The 24,586-nt window shown below is 40.0% G+C and overlaps 1 protein-coding gene across 1 annotated transcript in view; it reads right to left on the minus strand.

The window, feature by feature from the left end:
* Positions 1–2,670: 2,670 nt before the first annotated feature.
* Positions 2,671–24,586, minus strand: part of cacna2d4a (calcium channel, voltage-dependent, alpha 2/delta subunit 4a) — a 150,678-nt gene continuing 128,762 nt past the window's right edge. Inside the window, exons 31-42 of the mRNA XM_050036513.1 lie at positions 22,028–22,042; positions 19,374–19,418; positions 19,019–19,081; positions 16,477–16,547; positions 13,733–13,808; positions 13,588–13,640; positions 12,871–12,926; positions 9,537–9,557; positions 8,888–9,008; positions 5,198–5,316; positions 4,853–4,932; positions 2,671–4,193 (exon numbers count right to left, since the gene is read on the minus strand). Coding sequence (XP_049892470.1) covers positions 4,101–4,193; positions 4,853–4,932; positions 5,198–5,316; positions 8,888–9,008; positions 9,537–9,557; positions 12,871–12,926; positions 13,588–13,640; positions 13,733–13,808; positions 16,477–16,547; positions 19,019–19,081; positions 19,374–19,418; positions 22,028–22,042 — 813 coding nt within the window. The 3' untranslated portion in view covers positions 2,671–4,100. The remainder of the gene's footprint in view (positions 4,194–4,852; positions 4,933–5,197; positions 5,317–8,887; positions 9,009–9,536; positions 9,558–12,870; positions 12,927–13,587; positions 13,641–13,732; positions 13,809–16,476; positions 16,548–19,018; positions 19,082–19,373; positions 19,419–22,027; positions 22,043–24,586) is intronic.

The following is a 24,586-nucleotide window of genomic DNA, read 5'->3' on the forward strand; positions in this document are numbered from 1 at the left end:
TTTACAAGAAACACAAACTAATTGAAACAGTATTGTGTACTTACAAAATCAATTAAAATGAAATAAAAAAAAAACACAAGAACTGTCTTTTTTTTATGACTCACTGACAATTTGGTCAACATTTTCAACACATTAAGCATGAGGAGGCACTAGTGCATATGTTTATAGAGACTAGGGTGTCTCTACATGACTGTGAGTCAACAGTCAAGAGTCAAAAAACTAAACTAACGCTGAAACTAATAAAAACCAAACTAACGCTTACAAATTTTAACAATAAAGCCTAAATTCAAAGGAGTAACCCCACTCTGGAAATTACTTGAAACTAAATTGTAATATCAGATTAAAAGAAGAAATAAAAATAAAAGAGAGGAGGGCAATTCTTGCCCAGAAAAGAAAAGAAATGATGAAATATTATTGACTTTCTTGTAGTTTTGAGGTGGATTTGGAACATCATGAGTATGAGCTAGTTAATAATTAATCTTATTTGTATAGCACTTTACAAAACAGTTACAAAGTGCTTTAGTGTATGGGTCAAAATTTTAACTCAATTTCTCGATAGATAGAAAGATACTCAAATTATCTTTTATATCTTAAGTACTAGGGTTAAACACTGGCATACTGCACATTTTATTTTTAATTTTAATGCACATTTTAATTTCTATCTTGTTTTATTTCATTGTTTTATGCATACATACTTCTATTTCATACTCTTATTCTTACTTCTTGTAATTATCTTTTTTCTTTTACACTGGAGCAACTGTAACAAATGGTTATTTGGTTGTTAATGGACATAAATCATTGGGATTTAATCGACTTCTCTATTCAAGTTCAAAGATTAAAGGAAGTCAAAAATTAGATCACAGTGCTTGGATTTATACGTTTATGACACATGTCTCTGAGTATTCATGGAAGTCCTCGACTGATTCTTTGTCTTGGTTTAGTCTCTTTATATCTACATTGACATTAATCACTGATGGAAAAAACAAATCACACACTGACATCAAATACAGTACAAAAACCATTATGGATAATTTAATTTACTTGGTTCAAATCATGATTCAGTCAGCCAACATACAGCTTGGACACATGTCGACCATACAATGCACCAAATATCGTATGATGGAAGCTACAAACAAAAATGAGACACGTGAATTAAATTACTCATATAATCTCAGTGAGACACAACATACTGTGATGATGCACACTCACACACAATGTGGATCTGAGTCTGTTACACAAACAGGCAAGTCTCAGGCAATTTTGTCATCAGAGTGAGTTTAACTGAAAGACATGCTGTGTGAGATAATCCAGAGATACCAGAGAGGAAGCTACAGGGAAACTCACTCACAGCCCAAAATATAACCCCTGTTCAAAAAGTTGGGATGCTGTGTGAAACGTAAATACAAACAGAATGCAATGATCTGTAAATCATTTTGACTCATATTCAATTATACAGCACAAGGACGAGATATGTGATGATCAAAGTGATAAGCTTTATTTTTTTTTGTAAATATACACTCATTCTCAATTTGATGCCTGCAGTATGTCCCAAAAAGTTGGGACAGGAGCATGTTTACCACTGTGTGACATCACCTTTTCTTTTAACAACACTCAGTAAGTGTTCGGGAACTGAGGACGCTAATTGTTGAAAGTTTTTAAAGTGAAATTCCTTCCCATTCTGGCTTGATATACGACTTCAGTTACTCAACAGTCTGGGATCTCCCTTATCGTATTTTGCACTTCATAATGTGCCACACATATTCAGGCAGGTCAGTCTGGTACTTGGACTCTTTTACCATGAAGCCACGCTGTTGTAACACATAGACTTGGCATTGTGTTGCTGGAATATGCAAGACGCTGTCTGGATGGCAGCATATGTTGCTCCAAAACCTGTATGTACCATTCAGCATTCATGGTACCTTCACAGATGTACAGTACAAGTTACCCATGATGTTAGGGGCACTAACACACCCTCATACCATGACAGATGCTGACTCCGGAACTTTGTCCTGGAAACAATCTGGATGGTCCTTTTCCTCTTTAGCGCTGAGGACAGGACGTCCATGATGTCCAAAAACAATTTGAAATGTGGACTTGTCAGACCACAGCACACTTTTCCATGTTGTGTCAGTCCATCTCAGATGAGCTCAGGCCCCGAGAGGTCGACTGCGTTTTTGGATGTTGTCGATAATATGGTTGCATTTGTTGACGCAGCGACGAACTGTGTTTACTGAAAATGGTTTTCGAACACAAGCTTTCTCCGGATTCTCTGGATCTTTTGATGATATGATGGATCACAGATGGTGAAATCCTATTTTTTTTGCAACTGTGTGTTTAGAAATGTTGTTTTTAAACTGTTGGACTGTTTGCCCACTCACAAAGTGACCACCCTTGCTAGTGACAACCGAGCATTTCGAGGACACCTCTTTCATACTTTAATCTGTTACCAGTTAACCTGTTTACCTGTTGAATGATCCAAACTGGTGTTTCTTGAACATTTCACAACCTTCCCAGTCTTCTGTTCCCCCTGTCACAACTTTTTTTGGAACATGTTGCAGGCATCAAATTCAGAGAAAGTGTATATCTTACAAAAAACAATAAAGGTTATGAGTTTGAACATTAAAGATCTTGTCTTTTTACTGTATTCAATGGAATATAGGTCAAAAAGGATTTGCAAATCATGGCATTCTGCTTTTATTTACTTGTTACACAGCCTCCCAACTTTTTTTTGGAATTGGACTGGGTTGGACAATGAAATGCTGAAGTTCAAAATATGAAACACAAGCAAATACAAAAATACCCTATGCAGTTAGATTTACACTGTTAATATACATTACAATTACATATATGACAGTTTCAGGTTTTTTTCATACCACAATCTTGTTTTGCAGAGTGCTTCCACTTTTTTTCCTGCTTTAATCATGATTTTATAAAATTATATCATTATTTATGTCAAGTAATAAGTAACAGGTACATGATCGTTACGCCCAAGTAAAGAATCCAAAAACCACAGTTCAGCAAATGCATCATCACCACTAGTTCCAGAAACATTTAAGTGTTGGTACAACTGCATCTTTTGTGGATTATTATGTATTAGATTTGCTTTTAAACCACGTGAAAGCATTTGTAATCCAAAAAAATCCATTATGGTGTTGTAGATTTACATCCTGTGAGTTTCAACAGTGTCGTCCAGCCAAACATAAATACATACAGTAAGCACAAACACACAGAAAGACACGGCTGATGAAGACAAAGGCAGACATGTTTTAAAAGATACTGTATGTTACAGAAACAAACACTTTTTAAGATGTAATCCAAGTAACAAAAAAAAACCTCAAAAGCTGAGATTGTGAAGGAACTTCCCATTCAGATTTTTCGATTATCTTTATTGCATTTTTACCAACTCCACTGAAGGTACTTTCTTGGCACTGAGCCATTACCCTTTGAGATTTGCAGGAGATTGAGAGAAACTAAAGTTGCAAACACCCTTATAAAACATGACTTTCAGCAGCAGCACTGATGTTACACAATCACCATTCACTGCTGTAGCCCTTCTCTCCCTTCTCTCATTCAACACGCATGATAGTCAACAGGCAAAGGATGGCAGGAGTACATGCTTGCAGCTGCATATATAATATGCATGTGTGTCTACAATACAATATTCAGTTCAGTGGGAAATAGGAAATGTTCCCCCCACTGGACTTTGTCATGTTGCATCTTGTGACTCATACTCCCCTTTTATCAATGCACGTCATAGTTGCCACCTGCATCTCTTTAGTCCCTTTTCATTTTGAGATGCAAAGTGGTGTGCGAGAAAGCAACTCATGGAAAAGTATCCATGGCAACAACAGCCCATTATCTTGCCTTCTTTGCAGTTTTCAGTTCAGATGTAAAATGTATAAGAGTTAACCAACAAATGCTCAGACACCACATCAAAGGTCCGTTGTCAGAGACAAGGTTTGTGGTCGTCACGAGCAAAATGTGCAGAATCAGTTTTTTTTTAAATCCACTTGAGGTGTCCAGTGTCCAATCATGTCTCTTGATTCATTCATATCTCCTCCCTTATACAAGAAAGGATGAAACAGCAAAGTTGTCCATCATCAGGAGATGAGCATCAAGAAGGAGAGGCAGGTGAGGAAGAGAGAGGCAGAGAGAGATATAACAGAAGCTCCTCCACAGTCATTGGCGTTCTCCTACAACAAAAACAAAACATAAAGTCAATTCATTTTGTGCTTTTGTAATGACTTAAAGGAGCAGTGTGTGGGATTTAGTGGCATCTAGTGGTGAGGACTGCAGATTGCAACAAGCAGAAACTTCTCCCATGTGCCAAGTGTGAACTCCCAGTTAGGATTCCTTTAGTGTTCATTGTTCAGGAGGTTTTTACTTTAAGTATAATTATCCACAAAGGTCTCCACATCTCCAAAATAAATGATTAAATGGGTTAAAACACTGAATAAAGAAGTTTCTCCGATGCTCTTCGGCAAGTCAGTAGCCCACTTCTTGCTATTGTGTGCTCACCTTTTTTCTGATCCAGACATTTAGGAGATTTTAACCAGGAGCCAAATTATCCGACTAGGTCTCTTCCTCCCCAAAACAAATGACCCTGTGATTTAAACCGGTAAAAACACTGAATAAAGAAGTTTCTCCAACATTCTACGGCGAGTCAGTGGCAGGTCGCTAGGCCACTTCTTGCTATTGTGTGCTCACCTTTTTTCTGATTCAGACATTTAGGAGATTTTAACCAGGAGCCGAATTATCCGACTAGGTCTCTTGATATCAATTCAATGCAGTCAAGCTAAATATGCTGGCAAAAAATGGAAACATTAACAGGGTGAACCAATGAGAAGCTGACCTGGGGATGGTATGCGTGGCAGGACTCAGGGCGTCGGCGAATCTTCTGGGACCTCATCCTGTCACACTTCACAGAGGCATTATGTGCAGTGGGGTTAAGGAGCAACAACAGGATCAAAGGAGGTGTCTCTTGAATTCTCATTAAATATCAACACAAGTTATTAAACAGTTATAGTATTCATGGCTGGGAAGCTGGGACAAGCTCTTGGACTTTACTTCCCCGTACAAAGGGAACTCATTTGGGAAAAAGTAAAAAAAGAGCAGCAAGTTTATTATGTAGAACAAACTCGAACAACATCTGAGATAATTAACCAGCATACTCCATGAAAGCCAAAACATGAAAGGATATATCTGACTTCCTTGGGCTCCATGGTGATGGGTGGGTACTGTCTGGAACAGTCACAGTCTGCCTGCACCACCAACATCAACAGGTTGCTATCTGGTATCTGTTGCACCACGAACATCCTGACACACACAAACAAACACATGTAATATGAAAGTGTGAAGATGTGCACAAATACAAAAACACAGAGAAAGAAAAACTTTAATGTACTCTATGACATTTAGGGTGTTTTCACACCTGTAGTTCAGTTCATTAGGTCTAGACCAAGGGGGAAAAATATATTGCTGCATTTAGTTGTGGTCTGGTTCCTGTTCACATTGACTTTTTACAAACATGAAGTTATACAGACTGACAGGAAACTTGATCAGACAGTTTTGGCGACTGTCATCCTGCATCATCAGGATCCACGTGGCGAAATAAAATTCTGGTGACTCATAAAAGTTAATGCAGCACTTTAATGTTTCTAATGTGTTTATTTATGCTCTTTGGTGTCACAAAAACTCACAGAGTAATAACAGATCATAAGCATTATTAATATTATTAGACTGCAAGTCAACTGCAAAGAAAAGGAGGCGTCTTAAACAGCAGGATTCCCACAGTTATGAAATTCATGGAAAAGTTATTCAATTAAAACAGAAAAAATGTTTTCCAGGCCTGGAAATGGTTTGGAATTACCAGAATGTTTTGGAAAAGTTTTGAATATACATTTTCTATACTTAAATTCATTAAAATCCCAAAGCGTCTAATGTTTCGCGATACATTCTAATCCATACATCCATTTTCAAGTGCTTATCAGTAGGCTGAGCAAAGGATTCCAGACGTCCCTCTCCCCAGCAATGCTTTAAAGCTCCTCCTGAAGAACCCAGAGGTTTTCCCAGATCAGAAAAGATATGTAATCCCTTCACCGTGTTCTGGGTCTGCCCCGGGGCATCCTACCAGTGGGACGTGCCCCGAACACCTTCAACGCGAGGTGCCCAGGAGGCTTCCTGATCAGATGCCCGAACCACCTCATTTGACCCCTTTCAACGCAAGGGAGCAGCGGCTCTACTCCGAGCTCCCTCTGGATGTCCAAGCTTCTTACCCTATCTCTAAGGCTGGAGGAAACTCATTTCGGCTAGTTGTATCCGCGACTTCATTCTTTCGGTCACAACCCAGATCTCGACCATAGGTGAGGGTTGGGATATAGATGGACAAGTAAATTAAAAGCTAGCCTTCTCGCTCAGCTCCCTCTTCACCACCACCGTCTGGCACAGCGCCCACATCACTGCAGACACCGCGCCAAACCACTGATCCATCTCACGCTCTATTCTACCCTCACTCATGAACAATACATTGAGGCAGTAACTCACTCCCAACCCTGAGTGAGTTACTTCCCTCGTTCCCTTCCGAATGAGTGGCAAGTTAGCAAATGAGCAGTTTGCTTATCTGCAAATGCCTGGGAAGTGCATGATGATGATGATGTCTGTGCTGTATGTGCTGAAGACAGGCCAGATAATGTTATTGCTTCCACTACCTGCGAGACAACTTTAACTGATGCTCAACCAATCCACTGCCGCTTCCAACGCTCTGCCTACACATTTTTAACTACTTAAGTAAAGTCAAGGAAATGGGGAAATATAATGAGAAAAAGTTATGAAAAACTTCTAAAAATTTAATTGGCGAAATGTGTGGGAACCTTTGCACAGTAATGATTCGGGTCTTATTACTGTGGAATCGCTGTCACACACTTTTTAATGGACTTAATGAGCTGGCAAAGTACACAGACTTGGATTCAAACACATCAGCTTTAACAGCTTTTTAATCAGGGAAAATACCCATGCTGGCATGCATATGTGTTACCATGGTTACAAAATGATTTGCATAAATACGCTATACTGTATACACAGCCTTACACAGGTCAATTATAAGATTGCTTCCTGAATAGATTTCCCGATCAGCAGATGGGCTCATTAGCAGTTTAGCTTTTGAAATCATGCTGAAATCACACATCTGCAATTATAAAATCCTGTGGTTGGTTTATTTGCTTTCACACCACCAACAATCTGCACCAGAGTAATCTTAGAAGCACACCAAGACCCATCTTCTAAAGCAGTCATGATTCGATTGTTTGATCCACACAAGAGTTCAACCCACAGCTTTCCGTACCGTACCAACAGGGAAAACTAACCTCAGTTTGTTTTAGCCGAACCACTGATGCAGTGGCACCCCCAGAAATTTTTCATAGGGGTGGCCAGAGGGGGCCACTGAAAATCTTGGGGTGACACACCAAAACCAAAAGCCAAGACTGAATTTCAGGAATTCTATTATCTATTATCTGATGTGCAGAGATTAATACTCATACACTGAACATTTTGAGTTCCACAACAATCATGTTTTAATGTGTTACGTATCTAAACATGTTAGGTGACTTGTCATTCTTCAAATAGACTGGTTGTCTTTTCCTTAAAACGACAAATATTCAGCTTTAATTTGAAGGAGTACATTGATTGTAAGGAACAAACTATTTATTAGGAACAACCCTACTAGTGGGTATCAACAGAACCCATTTTCATTCAGATATTCTGAGGTGAGAGTTCAAGGAATCCCTTTAAAAATGGCCATGCCAGATGTTTCCTCACCAAAATTTTGCCTAATTTTAGAGCTTTATTTAGCCCTTTCCAACAAACTATGCCAAAAGGATTGGTGCTAATGAATGCCTTAGGTTGTCTAGATTCACAAGATACCACTACCTTTGCATTAGCTTAAAAAACTCCAAATAGAAGAAGAAGATATACTTCATTAATTCCTGAGGGGAAATTCAATTTTTTCACTCTGTTGCCATATACATTCAGGCTCGAAATACACACACATGCACAAACAGAACCTATTGGAGCGAGGGGGCTGCCTTGGACAGGCGTCCTGGGCAGTTGGGGTTCAGTGCCTTGCTGAACAGCACCTTGGCAGTGCTCAGGAGGCAAACTGGCACCTCTCCAGCTACCAGTCCATGCTCCATACGTGGTCCATATAGGGACTTGAGCCGACGACCCCCTGGTTCCCAAGCAACTCCCTTTAGACTGAGCTACTGCCGCCCCCTAAATAATATTGTATATAACAATTCAAGATTATTTATATAGAAAAATACTTCTTCAGATTCACTTGACTGCATGGGCTTGTCGTTCTGGGTATTAAACATTCTGAAATGTTGTAATCTTGTCCAGTTGTGGTGCTGCAAGTAGTGTTTGTGCGGTGTTATACCCCCTGTGGCCTCATGAGGGCGTTCAAACTCAACGTATGATCACAAACCTGCTGAAATAATAAAGTAACCTCAGTCTCCCTGGTTCTCTCATTCTCTTTCAAACACACACGCACACGCGCGCACACACACACACACTAAGATGCTCCCCTTTCTCCCTCGTCTTGCCTCCCACTGTTTTTTCCATCTCTGTTTCTGTCACCCGCTCTCTGTTTTTTTCATTTACCTCTCTTAATAAGTCTTTCTATAACCACACGCACCCAGATCTAATTCTGTTCCTTTTCTACTTATTTCTCTCTTCCTGATACTCTTGTACAAACACACACAGCTCTCAGTATGCAGAGCAGAGCAAAGCCGTGGAAAATGGATTTTCGAAGGACAATTTAATATGACTGGTCTCAGGCTTCGAGGGGACTGCACTGCAGATTTGTGTGCATATGTGTCCATGAGTGTGTGCTTACTTCTGGCAGCGTCCACACTTAATAATGCTGTTGGTCTCTTTGACTGACGGCTCGTAGACGAAGCTGGGGTACTCGGTGTCACACGGCTGCAGGATGTCCCCTCTTTTCTTATGAGCTGAGGCTAATGAAGAAATAGATATGGGTCATGACTCGAGGTTGGGAATTAAGTGTGTGTGAAAGTGTATGTGTGACGTTTTGTTGATGACTGACAGGCTCTCACACTCTGTCACAGGAGAACGCTGGGTGCTATTTAAACGCTTCACACTTCAGCCATTTATTGCTCTTTCTACCATGACCAGAGTTACTCCAGCTTGCTGTGTACTCCAAACAAAATTGAATTTGGTGTCTGTGTACAGGTAAAATGATGGGTTTGAAACCAGAAAGACGAGCCATAATGGCTTGTTGAAATTTCCACGTCTGGTTGCGAGCTATGTTTTCTGTTTGACTTCCTCAGAATTACATTAGTTTCAGTGTGTGCTTGGGTTTTGTTTTGCCAGTTGTGCCTGTTCGCACTGAAAGCTACTTATGTACTCAGAGACACCACATTTTATTTTGTTTGAAGTATACTACAAATGCTACACCACACACAGAATGCAAGAAAACCCCACTGATCTTTCCCCCCAAAAAACACTTCAAGACGGATACTCACACACGCTGAAAGATGGTTTGGCTGAATGGAGGGATGATGATGATGATTTGGAGTCGGATGACGAGTGGATGATTGACAGGTGGAGTAATGAGGAGGGTGTAATTGATGGATAGACAGAGGCAGATGAGAGGTGAGTGGATCAGAGGATGTGTTGTTGTTCCATAAGGACGTTTTAGGCTGGTGATTAATGTTGCACACATTTTACAGTAAACGGACACAACATGCGTGTGTGTCGTTACTCTGACGTGTTTGCTGTGAGTGGCAGCACAGATTGATGTGACGCAAAATAAGTGAGTGTTGAAGGGGAGTATTATCAGTCCAGACACGTTCATGTTAAAGCTGGAGTGCGGGATGAACGTCCGTTACATTCAAGCCCTTGCCAAACGAGTTCACACTATGCTGATTAAGCTATTACTGCTGGCAGGGAAAGCTCTCTCTACAGCCCCTTTCCCACTGGATAAAATAACCCCTAACACCCAATAAGATCTGTCTTTCTTCTTTAGTAGGAAAGGTTAACATAGTACCTCTTCTACACTAAAATTAGCGAGTGTATGCAGGTTTTTAAACACGGGAAACCCCACTGAAAATAGGCTATAGACTTCTTCCCCATTGCCAGTAAACCAGAGCTGTGTACATGGCTTTGCAGCAGACGAGCATGCCTTTCTGTTTTATTTTTTAACTGGTGTGACATTTTCACTGGTGTGACACTTTCAACATACAGGCAGGAAAACAGCTTAGTAAACAGCAGAAAGCAGCTGGAAGCCATTTAAAATGTTACGGTGTTTTTTTTTGTTTTTTTTTTATATCTCTTACTTATTCAGTCTCCCTTTTGAACTTGGTGCAGACTTATTTGGAATGACGTACTAGCGCTGCAAGGACGGCATTACTGCCTACTGGAGCTGATAAATACCCGGGGTGTGAACGCCAATTGTAACCTTTCAGATTAAAAGTAAAAGTCAGATGCTAGTGGGTATTAGCGGGTCTTTTGTGCAGTGGGAAAGGGGTATAGGTATTAATTTCTGGGACAATTTCTTCAGTAGTCACAGGTATTTATCAGCTCCAGCTCCAATCAGCAGCAGAGATGGGCAGTATTTCAAATGAATGTATATTTAATGACTTAATAACATATTTAATCTGTAATTTGTATTTTGCTTAACAGAAAAAATAAGATGTAATTTGCAACAAAATACTTTTAAAGTTTGTATTTTAATGCCATTTTATGCTCAAAAAGACATGTTAATCACCAGGTTTAAACTGTAGGGAAAACAGTGCACCTATCAGCCCTAATCACATTCTTTGGCTAAATGTAAGTGCATCATCTGACGTCCTGTCTTATCCAGCAGCAGGCTCATTGTGAACCAACATATTTCCTTTGTGTTCCCCTGGATTGGGTACACAAAGAGGAATATTTTTTTAGGTTGCTGTTGGTACTGGGGAGAGGGGGAGGCAGAGTGCTGCTCTTTCTCTTCTGCTATTTTGTACTGTATCACACTCCGCTGTAATGCCTGTGCTCATTTTATTGATTACTTATAAAGTTTGAGATCCTGGAAATGTACTTTCTCACTTTGGCCCAACTGTTCAGTTCCCCGAGGTGCATTTCAGGTGGCTGTTTGCTCTGTAAGTCAGTGGTCAGATTGACTGACAGAAACCAACCAGCATGCACCTGGGAATTTGCACCGTCCCACCTCCAAGATATCCTGATTTGAAACTTTAGATGTATGATGTGGAAAGTTAGCAGAGTTCATCTTTTCAGTGTGCCGGGGTTAAGGTCAGACCTATACTGAGGCCACTAAATGCCTAAATACGATAACATCAGTTTGTAGTGAATGAATTTTGTATTTTCATATTACAAATTTTCTCACAGCAGTATTTGGTATTCTATTTTGACACATTTGATGAGCAAGTATTTGCAAATCTAAGCAAGGTACTTTTTTATGTATTTGATCAACAGTGATGGAAACATGACACAAATTTTTGCCCCTTTTCCAGTGAAACAGTTGGTATCTCCTGCGACTCATTGTCGCCTCAGCCACAACTTTATGGAAGTTTTTATTGGACTTCATTATTTGTCACCCACACAAGACAAGACAAGCATTACAATGACTATACTTAACATTTGTGGATTGTTTTTTTACAGATCAGAAGTCACAAATATCATGTAACCCACAAACTCACAGAAAGCAATCCACAAATGTGCATTTGCTGTGGTGAAGCTCTTTATGTTTGTAAAACCTGTAACATTTTTATGTGAAATTAAAGTATGTGTTTACAGAGAAAGTTACACGCCTTTGCAAATCATGCTGTTTTTTGTGGATATGATTTTACACAACACAAATGTAAAAAGACATGCGTGTGGATAGTGAAATATTTGTGGATCGTGGTACACATTTGTAGATGGTCATGTGTGGGTTACAAATAATACAGTCCAATAAAAACGTCCATACAAATTCCATCCATCTAGGTCTGAGCAGCGCTCAAACATCGTTCCAAATTAGTCATCGCTGAGTCAAGAAGGGGTAAAGTAAAGAAGTAACCACTGTAATGTTTTCACTGGCCTCCATGCTGCTTTCTACTGTTTACTTACCCTGTTTTTCAGTGTGTCTATGACATTAAACATGACACACAAGAAAAAGAAAACAGAGAGGCAGACTCATTCACTGGTAACGAGAAAGGAGTCTATTGCCTATTTTTAAAATGTTATCCTGTGTTTAAAAAACCCACGCTACTTTTGGTGGAAAAAGAGTAAATTGCGAAATACCAGAGTTGTGGTATCTGGTGTCTGTGGTGACTTTACTGCTATGTGATGTGGTCTTTTTTTTTACGAAAACTAGCCAGAGCTGAAGGAGGGCAGGAAAAGGGGGGGGGGGCAATAGTGACAGAGCAGCAGCCAGAACTATGATGGAGGCAATGATGGAAAATCCTAAAAAAGAAACTCTGCGTTCAGAGGAAGGATTAAAGTTAAAAAAAAAAGAGAGACATGAAGAGAGCACTCCTGGGGAGGGGGGAGATGTGGCAAGGTCACCTGCAGGCATATGTCATAAGCCCACGTCGACAGTGTTTTTCTCACTGCCAGAGGGGGGAGATGAAAGTTCTGCACTCCAGCTTTAAGACTTGAATATGATTTAATAATCCCTTAAGAATTTCAGCAATCCATGTAGATGATATGTGAATCATTTATAAAGAATTGGATTATAATTATCTGCTCTGAAGGTTGTGATAATTTAGAGTATACATGATTTACACACAAGGAAGAAAATATCTTAGCAGATGTAAAGAGACATTAGTCACAAAGCGTTGGACCTTAGTTGGCCACATTTTTTCTTGTAGAGCTCACCGTCAGCAAAATGGTCCGTGTGCCAGAAGCCACAGATATTAAACTCCAGGAGAAACCTTGTGAAGAAGAGAGGAGAGTGGACAGGGAGAGCGAGTCAATTAGGCGGCCATCGTTATAGACCAAAGCAGATTGCAGGCAGATTGCATTCAGCTTTCAAAAACTGGGCCAGGACCCAAAGTTGTGTCATGGGAATATGAAAATGGGTCCTCAAATTATTCAGCAGTAATTGGTAGGAGGTTTTGGATAACTGGATAAGCCTTACCAAGTCACTACAGTGATAAACTGAGATGTTTTTAGTCTAGCAAATAGCTTCCTGTTGAACAGCTAATTGTTTTTACTATGTAGTTTTATTACAGATTCATCAAACAAGATAAAATATATCAGCTTTAGAGGTGCTGGTGGGCTGCTATCTTGGGACAGAGCCAGGCTAGCTGTTTCCCCCTGTTTACAGTCTTTGTGCTAAGCTAACTGACAGTTGGCAGTAGCTTGATATTTACCATATAGACATGAGAGTGGTATTGATCTTCTTATCTACCTCTTGGCAAGACAGCAATGACAGCAAACTATTCCTACAATAATTTCGTACTGTCAAACAAGAAAAAAACTTTCCACTGCTTTTACACAAACAACAAATTTACTAATAAGTGATACATAACAGCTATTTTAAGAAAAATACCCTTAACTTTAGACATTCTGGTCGCTCCTAGCAACACTTACAGCAGGAAGTTGGAGAGGAACCACTTGAGGGCTGAAGCCAAACCATAGAATGGCTGTAGAGGTAAGCAGACAGATTATAGTTACCACAGACTTCAGAGATCATTATGGTGATATATTGTATGTAGTATAAGGACACAGCACATACACTGAAAAGTGGACGGGCGCTGCTGACAGAGTGCGAGTTCATCTTACACATGGCCTGGTAGTCGAACAAGGACACCCTGAGGAAACACACACACACACACACACACACACACACACACACACAAAAGCACATGGTGTTGCTCTTCAGGCAGTATTTACTGACTTACATCGATTCTTTGACCCCCTGCAGACTGTTACACACAGCGCTGTATAGCTGAGCTTAACCTTTGTCGAAACCCTGATCCGTAACTGAACGTAGAAAAGAAAGAAAGCTGAGAGAAAATCATCTCAGTGCTAGAATTACTCTACTTTTTACACAGAGGATTGACCCAGTGTTTTGACTTTTTTTTTTTTTTGAGACACCAGAACACAAACACTGGGGTTGTTCCTAAGAACTAATTTCCCCGGTGCTTAAACAAAGGTTTAAAGTTAAACTAGTCGACAAGACTTCAAGTAAGAAAACAGTGAGAAAACAAAATTGAACCTAATTTAATCTATAGGGTAAACATTTGTCTGGAAAAACATTGTGTATTATAAGAGCCCTTTGAAATCCTTAATCATATTTTTCAATAACCAAATTGTATTTTAAATGCAGCTGAAATGTGTGGCACTTTGCAATGTGCTTTATAAACACTGCACATTATCTTACAAAACATGATGACTCACTGAATAAAAGTTAACGAGCAAGATTTATTAAAAACAATATTCTTCAGGAAAGTAAATCTTTAGGGAACGTGTCTTATTATTACAACTGCATTTTTGTGGGTGAATGCAATCACATATCACAATAATAATTTACTAATAATTTCACTGATTAGTGTTTCTGATGCTGACTCATAAGGGTAGCAACATTTAAAGGAGCAGTGTGTTAGATTTAGGGGGATTTAGTGGCCTCTAGTGGTGAGGATTGCAGATTGCAACCAGCTGAAACTTTTTGTCGCAAGAATTCCTTCAGTGTTCATAGTTTAGTAAGTTTTTCGGATGTACGGATACCACTTTTTCCTTCCTGATACTGATTCCGATCCCTGAACCTTAGGTATCTGCCGATACAGAGTACGGATCCGACACTAGCGCGTAAAAAAAAATGGATGGGATATGAATTGTTGTAAGAAATGAATACATAATAGTAGAATGAATGCCATAAAACTTTTTTTATTACTATTATTATCCAGTGTTGACACAGATCAAGACACAGGTTAAAGTGCAGCCACACAATTTGGTAAAAAAGAGGCTACAGTACAATGCTTTTTAAACTCCGCTCCATTTCGTTTGCCTGTAGCATGCGTATACGTAATGACGTGAGGCATTACGTGGTGTCGGATTGGTCATAGACTGTACGTGCCGATACCTGATACCGCATTTTAGGCAGTATCGGAGGCATTTCCGATACTGGTATCGGTATCGGTACAACTCTAGGGTAAATTATCTGCAGAGGTCTGTTCCTCTCTCAAACAAACAGACCCTGTGATTCAAACTAGTGAACCACAGAATAAAGCAGTTTCATGTTAAAAATCAGTGGTTCTCCGATGTGGTTTGGCCACTTCGTCGGAGAGAAGGGCCGCTAGCGCAGCACCTGCCAACGTGAGCTCACCTTTTGTCTCTGTAACTCAAGATCCAGATGTTTAGGGGATATTTACCAAGGACTGAATCAGACATCAGAGTTTTCCAGACACCCTTGTCAGGGAGGGGCTGCTAATAGCGGTGGCTGACATGAAAGTGTCAATCACGAATGGCCCTATCTAGAGCCGTGTTTGGTTTGTCTGTACTTGATTACTGTAGAAACACAGTGGTGGCAACAGCAACCTCTATAGATGAGGTTCCACTTCCTGTGTAGCTATAAACCGCTCATTCTAAGGTAATGAAAACATGATGATTCTTATTTTCGGGTGATTCTACACTAAAGAAACATACCTATCATATTATATTCCATTTCTACCAGTATATCAGCCTAAATCCTACTCCTTACACACACCAATCTGCAGAGGCATGCATCTATAAATGCAAGTATGAGTACACAGCCACTGAAGTTAACGCATGCTCAAAACCAGTTATGTAATATCCTGTGTCAAATGAAACATGACAAAAATCTTTTAGCTGTATAAAAATAGCACATCACTCAACAAGATTTCAAACATAAAAGACGGGCAAAAAGTAAGAGGGGGAAAAAAATCCACAGCAGTCACAGGAGCTTAAAATGGAGCTGAGGGGAAAAGCAGGGACATCTATAGCGTGTATACAAAGATGGGTGAATCAGCTACCCTCGGCACGTAGAGAGTACAACACAGGGCAGAGTCTATAGCATGATACAGCAATAAAAACAAAGCTCTTGAGTCTCTATAATGACAGTAAATCACGTCCTCCAGGCTACGGATTTCATGTGCATACTAATGCATGGCTTAGGTGTATAAGAACCAAAAAGTAAATGGAAAACAGTGCAAGCCACCCAGACAAGACTCAACAGCAGCCACTTCTGTTTGTGATACAGCGTGAGGCATGTAATCACATTCATGAGGCAGATTCAAATGCATGGCGTTATGCAGCTTGAGACACCAGAATGCATAATATGGCACTCAACATTGCGATGTGGGGACACTGCTGCTTCACGCCTAATTGATTTAGAAAAGTTTACATGAAGTTTAACATCCCTGTAGGCCCTGTCAGGACGAGGCAACACTCTGTGCTTTGCTAACAGACAGAGAGGCAACCAGAAACTCAACTACCTGGTCAATGACAGCCAGATATTACCTTTTGAACATGCCCATTCTGATTAGCGTTGTCATCACGGATCCGTCGACCTCACCGAAGAATCTTCCCGCCTATCAGGAAAGAGAAAGGGGGTGTGAAACCAGCTGTGTGGCTAAACACATGTAATTGGTGTCATGATACATTGACAGGGGAATATCATCTCCCATCCTTGCAGTTCACCCTCTCCATTTTTACCACAATGTGAACTGTGTGATCAATTATTCATGCAGCTATGTTATATTGAGCATTGGTTTAGAGGCAATGTATGTGTTTTCCTCACATGTACTCAGTCACTAGAGGTCTTTTTGCAATGGTGGGACATTTTGTGAAAATTGCTGATTCACTTTTTTGCCAAGAGTTAAGACCTTTGGACACCAAGTGTGTATTTTTCATATGCATTTTTAAAAAATCTGTCATCAGATAAATATTGTTATGCACAGAAACTTTGAGCAAAGAGTACAATGTGTTCAATTCTTGTGAAAACTGGCAATACAAGACAAAATGGACGGACACATATGGTCGGTTGCTTCTCTCCACCGGAGCTACCTCCTTGGCTGTCACCTCCCTCTGCCTGCGTCTTGCATTTGGCACTGAGTGGCCAAGCTGTCCTTCCTCCCTCTGTCTCTGCATTGTCACTCCCTCTCTCTCTATGCAGTCCTCATCCTTTATTACATCCTACTCATCATCACCATCCATCTGGATATTCCTATCTGACCTGTTGAGAGCTGGCTATCTGAGTTAGGCTATCCTCTCATGTTGTTGATGTCTGCAGATTACACCACATTATCTTCACTACTTTTAGGTCAAATGACTCTCTACGCTTTTGATGTGTAAACGTGACACAATATTTTTCATATTTATTTTGAATGTGCAACAATTTCAGACGGAAAACCGTAACCAGAAAACAACACAACTCAAGGTGCTGGAAAGTCCCTATAGCATGGGCGAAAGGTGTGGTGGATGGGTTTAACAACACCAGGACTTTCACCCAGGAGCCTGGTGTTTGCTTCCTGTATGAATGTTGGGCCAAACTATGATGTTTTTTTCTAAACCCATCCATGTGCTTTTGGAGCCCAGTCTCACTCCGAAGTCGTCAAAATCTGGTGCTTGGGCGGTGACTTGCGGCGTCACAAACCAACGAAAAAGGGCATCCTTTAACGTCTGGATGATACGCGGATGGTTGTCGTTGTAGTTTAACGGTGCCAGGCAGTGTTGGGGGAAATGCGGCGGGACAGGGACTATAGTTAAGGTGGCGAAAGTCTGATTCAGGTTGGCAGGAGTGGTGGTGGATGGGCCCAACAAACACCGACAAAGAGAGCAGTGTTCGCGTCCCGTCTAAAGCCAAACCCTGTTCTGTTTTCCTAAACCTAACCATATGCCTTTGTTGTTGAAGGTAAAAAAAAAAATTCAATTCGTGGTGTTGTAATGACGTGGTGAGTTTATTTTGAAAGAGACTGTATGTAAACAGTACATTTCCTGTGAAAACAGAAGTGTATCTCAAAAGAAGACAATGCATGTAACAGGCAGAACCTGACACAGTGTCCCAGAACATCAACAACAAACGCAGCCAGGGTACCTTTCACGTTTTATGTGGACGTGGAAAGTCCATGACGAAACGTCGATATGTGACGAGGTCAGAGTGAGAATGTGTTGGCTTTTGTTGAGTAAACCCAACAATGTGCATCTATTGCACAAGGAGAAAAATGGAAACATGAGAGGTTTTACTGACGTAAGTATATTTTGAAAAGGACGAAGTTTACACTTCATGTAAAAATGGAAGTGTATTATGAAAAGACTCATTCCATATAACAAGTGTTAGCTGACACAGCATCCCAGAGGGTCAACAACAGACACACCCAGGATACCTAGCGTATCATATGTAGATATCAAAAGTCCACTGAGCAAGCAGCAATATGTAAGCAGTTGGGAGTGAGATTATGTTACCTATAACACATCAGATATAAAGCTTGTTATTAGATCGGTTTAGTGCTGCTTCCTGCTCCAGAACTTTATGTGGACGTTTAAATAACAGAAATAAAGAGACAAGTGTGCAAAAACTATAAACTATAACTGCTCCAGTAAAATTACAGCGCACATTGCTGCTTTGCTTACGTTTTGTTGTGTTGCATAATTGAAGGCCTCTGTAGTGCTGGGCTATTATACAGTTGTGATTTGTGAGCAATGAGTCATTTTACTGCTTACACTTATTATTGATAGTTACTGTGGGAAAAGGCTGTTATATCACTCCGTCTTGTTGTTGGGTAAAAGTTTTATATGGGCCCAGACAGGTCATAGAAATCCTTTTGAACATGAACAACCAAGTAAGCTTCCGTAAAGCAATGTAAAATATCACAGATAGATAGCTAGATACCACTAAATCCCCTGAAATCTTACACAGTGTTCATGTTTTGGATATTTCACGTGGTTCTTTTCTTGTTAGGTAGTGAAAAATTAACAGGCTTAAGAGCTCTCAAATAATCAAGTCAAAGTCGAGAAAGCCCATTTTCTCTGTGTGTGTGTGTGTGTGTGTGTGTGAACTCACATCACTGCGCTGTTTAGAAATTAGGACAAAGCCATTATTGTCAATCGCGTAGCATGCAATATCCTGAGATGAGACAGAGAGACAGAGCAATTACTTATGTAAGGAAAGATCTGTGTCAAACACCACAGACAACGATAACAACAAGCAAAATAATTCATGTAATTATGAAGTGAGGCAAAATTAAAGCTTTGTGAGTCAATTTTCTACTTTAGTAGCTTTGTCAAGAAGCACAGGATAACATCTTTTTTTTTCAAATTTTTGGGGCTTGAGTACCAAGACATGAAATAGTTTAGTCATCGATTCATGCTAGCTTGAGAATTTACTACATATCAGAGAGATAGCAGAGTATACTCACAAAGCTGTCACACCGAAGAGGACAAACTCCTTCTGTATCAGAGCACTGGAGGAAAGACAAACAGACAGAGAGAAAGAAAATATTTGAACTGTGTTTCACCATTAAAGGGTAACTTTAGCATTTTTCAACCTGAACCTATTTCCTATGTTTGTGTGTCAACGTGACTACATAAACAACACCTTTTAAAACTAGTCCAGTATCGAGAGAGAGGACTGAAGCCAGCAGCTGTGCGATACCAAAGATGTAACAAGATGTAACAAGTGGTTATTTTTTTTTGCCACACACAGGCTCTGATTGTTATAATAAGTCTCTGAAGCGTTTCTTTACTTTTTGCTTGATCCAGTCTGTTTGTTATTGTGTCTAAGGCTGCTTTCAGACCTAGAGTTGTCTTGCTTTGGTCAGAATCAGGGACTAATTTTGTCCCAAAGTTGCGTAATTGCCTAGAGTTGGTTCATGTTCTCACTGCAGCATTTACAAGCGGACCAGATCAAACGCTTTGCATGAGAGAGCTGCTTTGATTGGTCAGAATTTCCATTTGGAGAAATTCAGGAAGTAAACAAAACGTTGAAGAAGAGTACACTTGCAAGATAAATGTGACACTTTGTAATGTCACAATGGAGGGACAACTACGCAGGTTGATTTTAGTGCTTAGCGATTTTAGTCATTGTGTACTGTATTGTTGTCATTGTTCATTTTAGTCAAACCATACAGTTTGAAAACAAGGCGCGGCTCCAACTAGAAAACAATGTTTTGATGCATTAGATGTGCTGCACATCTTATAATCCTCCAGGACTGTAACATGCTCATGTTTAACCCAACCAATGTGTCACGTGACTGCAGTTGGTTCAGATCGAGGTCGGAACACGTTCTCACCACAAACGAACCACACCAGAGTTCATTTGTAACCAGACGGAAACCATCTCTTTAAGAAGGTTCCGGTCCGGTTGTTTTGGTGCGCACTCAAGTGCAAGTGCTGTTTTCACACCTGCCCAAACGAACCGCACTTAGGGGGCAAACAAACTGGAGTTTGATTAAACCGAACCAAACAGGGCAGGTGTGAAAGTACCCTAAGCTGTGCAAAGCGTAGCACAACAACTTGTTGGCACCTGTTGAGAATGTGCAAACACAAGCTGTTGTCTTATTTTTCAAGACTGAACTATGTTTTCTGTACTCCAATACAACAAACTATTCCCAGCACTACTCTCTCCAACTCCTACTCATTTCCAGCGTTGTCTTCCTGTAACAAGTCACAACTCATGAGACTTCTCCTTGAGCAAGACTTGGACACAATAACAAACAAACCAGATATGGCAAAAGGTAAAGAGACTTCCCATCTTGTGTTGGTGATGCTGCCTTGGACCATCTCTTAGTGACGGCCTTTTTAAATGTTAGCAAAAAACTTGCATCTTCTCTTAACACAGTTTCTCCTGTCATTTTGCCAAAGTACAGTACTATGTATGATCAGGGTATATCATGACCCAGAATTTTGATAATAGCCATATGAACATTTACCCAAAACTGTGCAATTTCAGATAAAATTTTTTTGCCCCACATCTTCTCCAACATGGTTGTGCCATAGAAACATATTTGTTCTTAATTTTGGGTGTAATGAAGAATTTAATTATTTTCTTCCAACAGTGCTCTCTCTAAGTCTGTGAGGATGTTATAGACTGTTGTGTTCTCCAAATATGCGACCATAGTTCTTTTTCCCATCTCAACTTTACATACATTGTTGTGGTTCCTCTTCTCTCTAATAGATATTGGTATAGTGCAGCTATTATTCTATATTTCTTTGACTTATAAACTCTAAATATAGCTGTAAATATTCCAATTTCATCCAAATTTACATGGTCCTTTATTTCTCTGTCATAAAAGTCCCTTAACTGCAAATATCTGAAGTGATCCCGGTTGTTTGATGTATAGTTCAGCTCTTTGAAATTCACAATATACCAATCTTTTATTATTTTGCTTAATGCTGTTATGCCACTTTGAATCCATTGTTTGAGCCTTTGGTGAAGACTCCCAAAGAAAATAACCACTTTTAATTGGATGAACAGTGATGGTGCACAATCGCCCCATCTGGTTATATTGCGGTGTTGCACAGCTGTTAGCTGCAGCCCTTTCTCTTTCAAATACTGGACCAATTTCAAAAATAGTTGTTCACATCAGTCGCATAGACACAAAAACATATGAAAGCACGGTCTAGGTTGAAAAATACCAAAGTTACCCTTTAACATACAGAGGAAAGAGTTGCATTTAAAAAAATATATAGGTGAAAGTGATAGGAATATGTGTTATTACATGATGAGTATGTGTGTTAAAATGTCTGTCCTCTCTGTGGTGGTGGTGTTGTGCTTGAACATGTCAGTATCGACAAGTGCATGTGTCTGTGTGTGAAAAAAACCTGTCAGTGTTGGTGAGACGGTGTTAATTTGTGCGTGATATGTCTACCTGTGATGAGCTCCTGAGTGTCTTGTTTGTGCAGGTCTAATTTCTGCATGTCTGCGACTGTGTGTTCGTAATCTCTTTTAAATGGAGTGTGAAGCCGACTTCACAGAGCTCAGCAGGTGCTGAAGATGTTAATTTTGGTTCCTTGCAAAAAGTAGCGTGATGTTTTGAAAAGTGAGGGGAGGGGGGGACTTATGCATACTTACATCTGTGTCATTTGGCTGAGAAGGCACAAGAAGAGGAGCAAAGAGAGATAAAAAGAGAACATGAAGAGGACAGAGAAACATTACTTCAGTTAATGATGTGTAAGACAATGCACTGACTAGACGGTCTCACTCTGTTGCTGTTAGATTGCTCTTGACACAGCAATACATCATCTCAGAGCATATGTTTCAGGAACACACAAAAGACTGCAGATATTTTTTTATCGTAATGTCGATTTTTGTACATTTAATTACAGTTTTAACGGATTTTTATGCAGGCCTGGAGAAATGTAACAAATCAATCAACATTTTTATCGAAGTTAGACAATGAAAACTTGCAGTAGAGTTTTTGGTGCTTCTTCCACAATAATAACAATGTTTACTTTCTATATATCAGCCTTTGCAGGACAATAAGCTCTCTATCAACACTGTCTGTAAATTTCACCTCCTAACACTTCCCTCAATCACTGGAAGGGTCATGAGTCAAAATGTCAATAGTTCTCCTCATTACTTTATGGTCACATCTTATGTTGACAGTATGTGTGGACTGACGTCTGTGGACAATATGTCTTTAGAACCATGGTCAGGCTATATAGAGCGTGTCGAAGTGCGAATGAGACAATTTATCATCCTTTTCAATCCTATTACAGCAAAGTGTCAGTCTTTCTCTCTGCCTCCCATCGCTGCCACCTGAAATAAACTACAATTCAGTGAGTGGAGTGACAGAAATGATGATCCTGTGCTACGTGACCTTGGTAAATAGCATGGGGTGATGAATGAAATGAGATCCTCTGTGTCTGCTAATTATGTAAAAAAAAAAAAAAGCTAGTCTAAAGACCTGCGAGTGAAACCCATGGGCTACAATTTTAATATAACTGAAAGGAATACTTTAATCACAAAATGACCATTTGTTTAATAATTAGTCATGATTAGTTACCTTGAATTTATGAAGAAAACATTTTTCTCCATGCTTCAGTGGAAAATGGTGAACATATTGGTTTATTGATTTATTGGGACCATGTTTAACGACACACTTTTTCACTAAAAAAACGTAGCTTTGGAGTTTGGCTTTGAGCGCATACTTTCAGAGAGTTGTCACAATCGTGTCATGGCACCCGAGGATTACAGCACCACGCATACCGACACAACACCACTTTATACGGGAACTGCCCATTGGTTCGACAGCCCATTGGTTCGACATCCCATTGTTCCGACCATATTAAACTCATTGTTCCGAAGTCCGTTCCGAAATCATCATGACGCCCTGTGGTTAAGGTCTGGTTAGGTTTAGGCACAAAAACCACTTGGTTAGGGTCAGGAAAAGATCATGGTGTGGGTTAAAATGAAAAAGAAAGTGACAAACACATAAGCCGTGAGCCTGCTCCGCCTCAAGCCGGTTGCGGCGCACCATACGCCCACCACGAGCCGTTCAGCACCGCGGACAGTCGGACTAATGGGCTGTCGAACCAATGACATGGACCCCTTTATACTGTTAAAAGAAAACTCACTTGGATTAATTTTAATGAAAAACACATCCAAACAGACAAATGGAATATAAATAACTTAGTGGGTAATCGAGGAATGGACACACATTCTGACTGCACTCAGTTTACCATGTTGGTAATTACCATGTTGGTTAATTTGAATGAATTGCAGTCTTCTCTGGTGCTCATGGTTCTATCTGTATGCATGATCGAAGCAGCTACTGTAACTCACGTTAGCTTAAGTGGGTCGCCAACAACCTGGTTTATACATCCAAGAACTTCTATGAAAATTAACTGCTTGGCAACCAGACCAGGTGTCTAATTGAGACACGTGTTTATTAGGCTTTTAACTGAAGTTTTACAGTTCTTTGAAAGACCAGGGAAATAAATAACACATTTTAACAGTTTTAATCCTGTATGCCTGTTGTCACTGACTATTTATCTTTTGTTACATGCCATTTATTAAAAAACAACAACAAAAAAACAGTATCAGACTGTTTTTGCTTCGAAATCTCTGTATTTTCTATTTTCTTGTAAAACTAGGTTTCAAATATTTGCTGACTCTTCCTGCACTCCTGACCATCAAATGAGATGTTGGGTGACTGGCTGGCCACACCAATCATACAAAACAGCACTTTACTGTTTGTGAGTTGTAGTAGCTAGCATTGCAATATGGAGAGAGATAGGAGCAGATGTGTGTTTGGTTATTGGTTGGCAAAAAAATGTAGGGAACGTAGGTGTCAATCGCTGGAAAGCTCCGAGCAGTTCTGCTGCGGCTGGGTGAAAGACCTGTCCATATACCAGCCCCAAAACTGTGAACTGCATATGTGCTCGGAGTTGAGGAGTCTAACTGTCTACGGATCTCTTCCCTGATTTCATGGGGGAAAACAGGCAGTGGGAGAGGTGTGAGGGGTCCTTTATATGATGTTTAGAAGTTCTACGTGTGCACTGTCTGTTGACACTGGAGCAGTTTTTTACACAGCAGTGTCTCCCCATCTTCAAGTGGGAATCGGGAACACAATAACTTCTGATCACAACAAGCCGGTTCTGGCCATAGGGTTCTGCTGGTATGCTTTCA

Source organism: Epinephelus moara, chromosome 23, assembly GCF_006386435.1.
Source record: "Epinephelus moara isolate mb chromosome 23, YSFRI_EMoa_1.0, whole genome shotgun sequence".
In the NCBI taxonomy this organism is placed as follows: Eukaryota; Metazoa; Chordata; class Actinopteri; order Perciformes; family Serranidae; genus Epinephelus; species Epinephelus moara.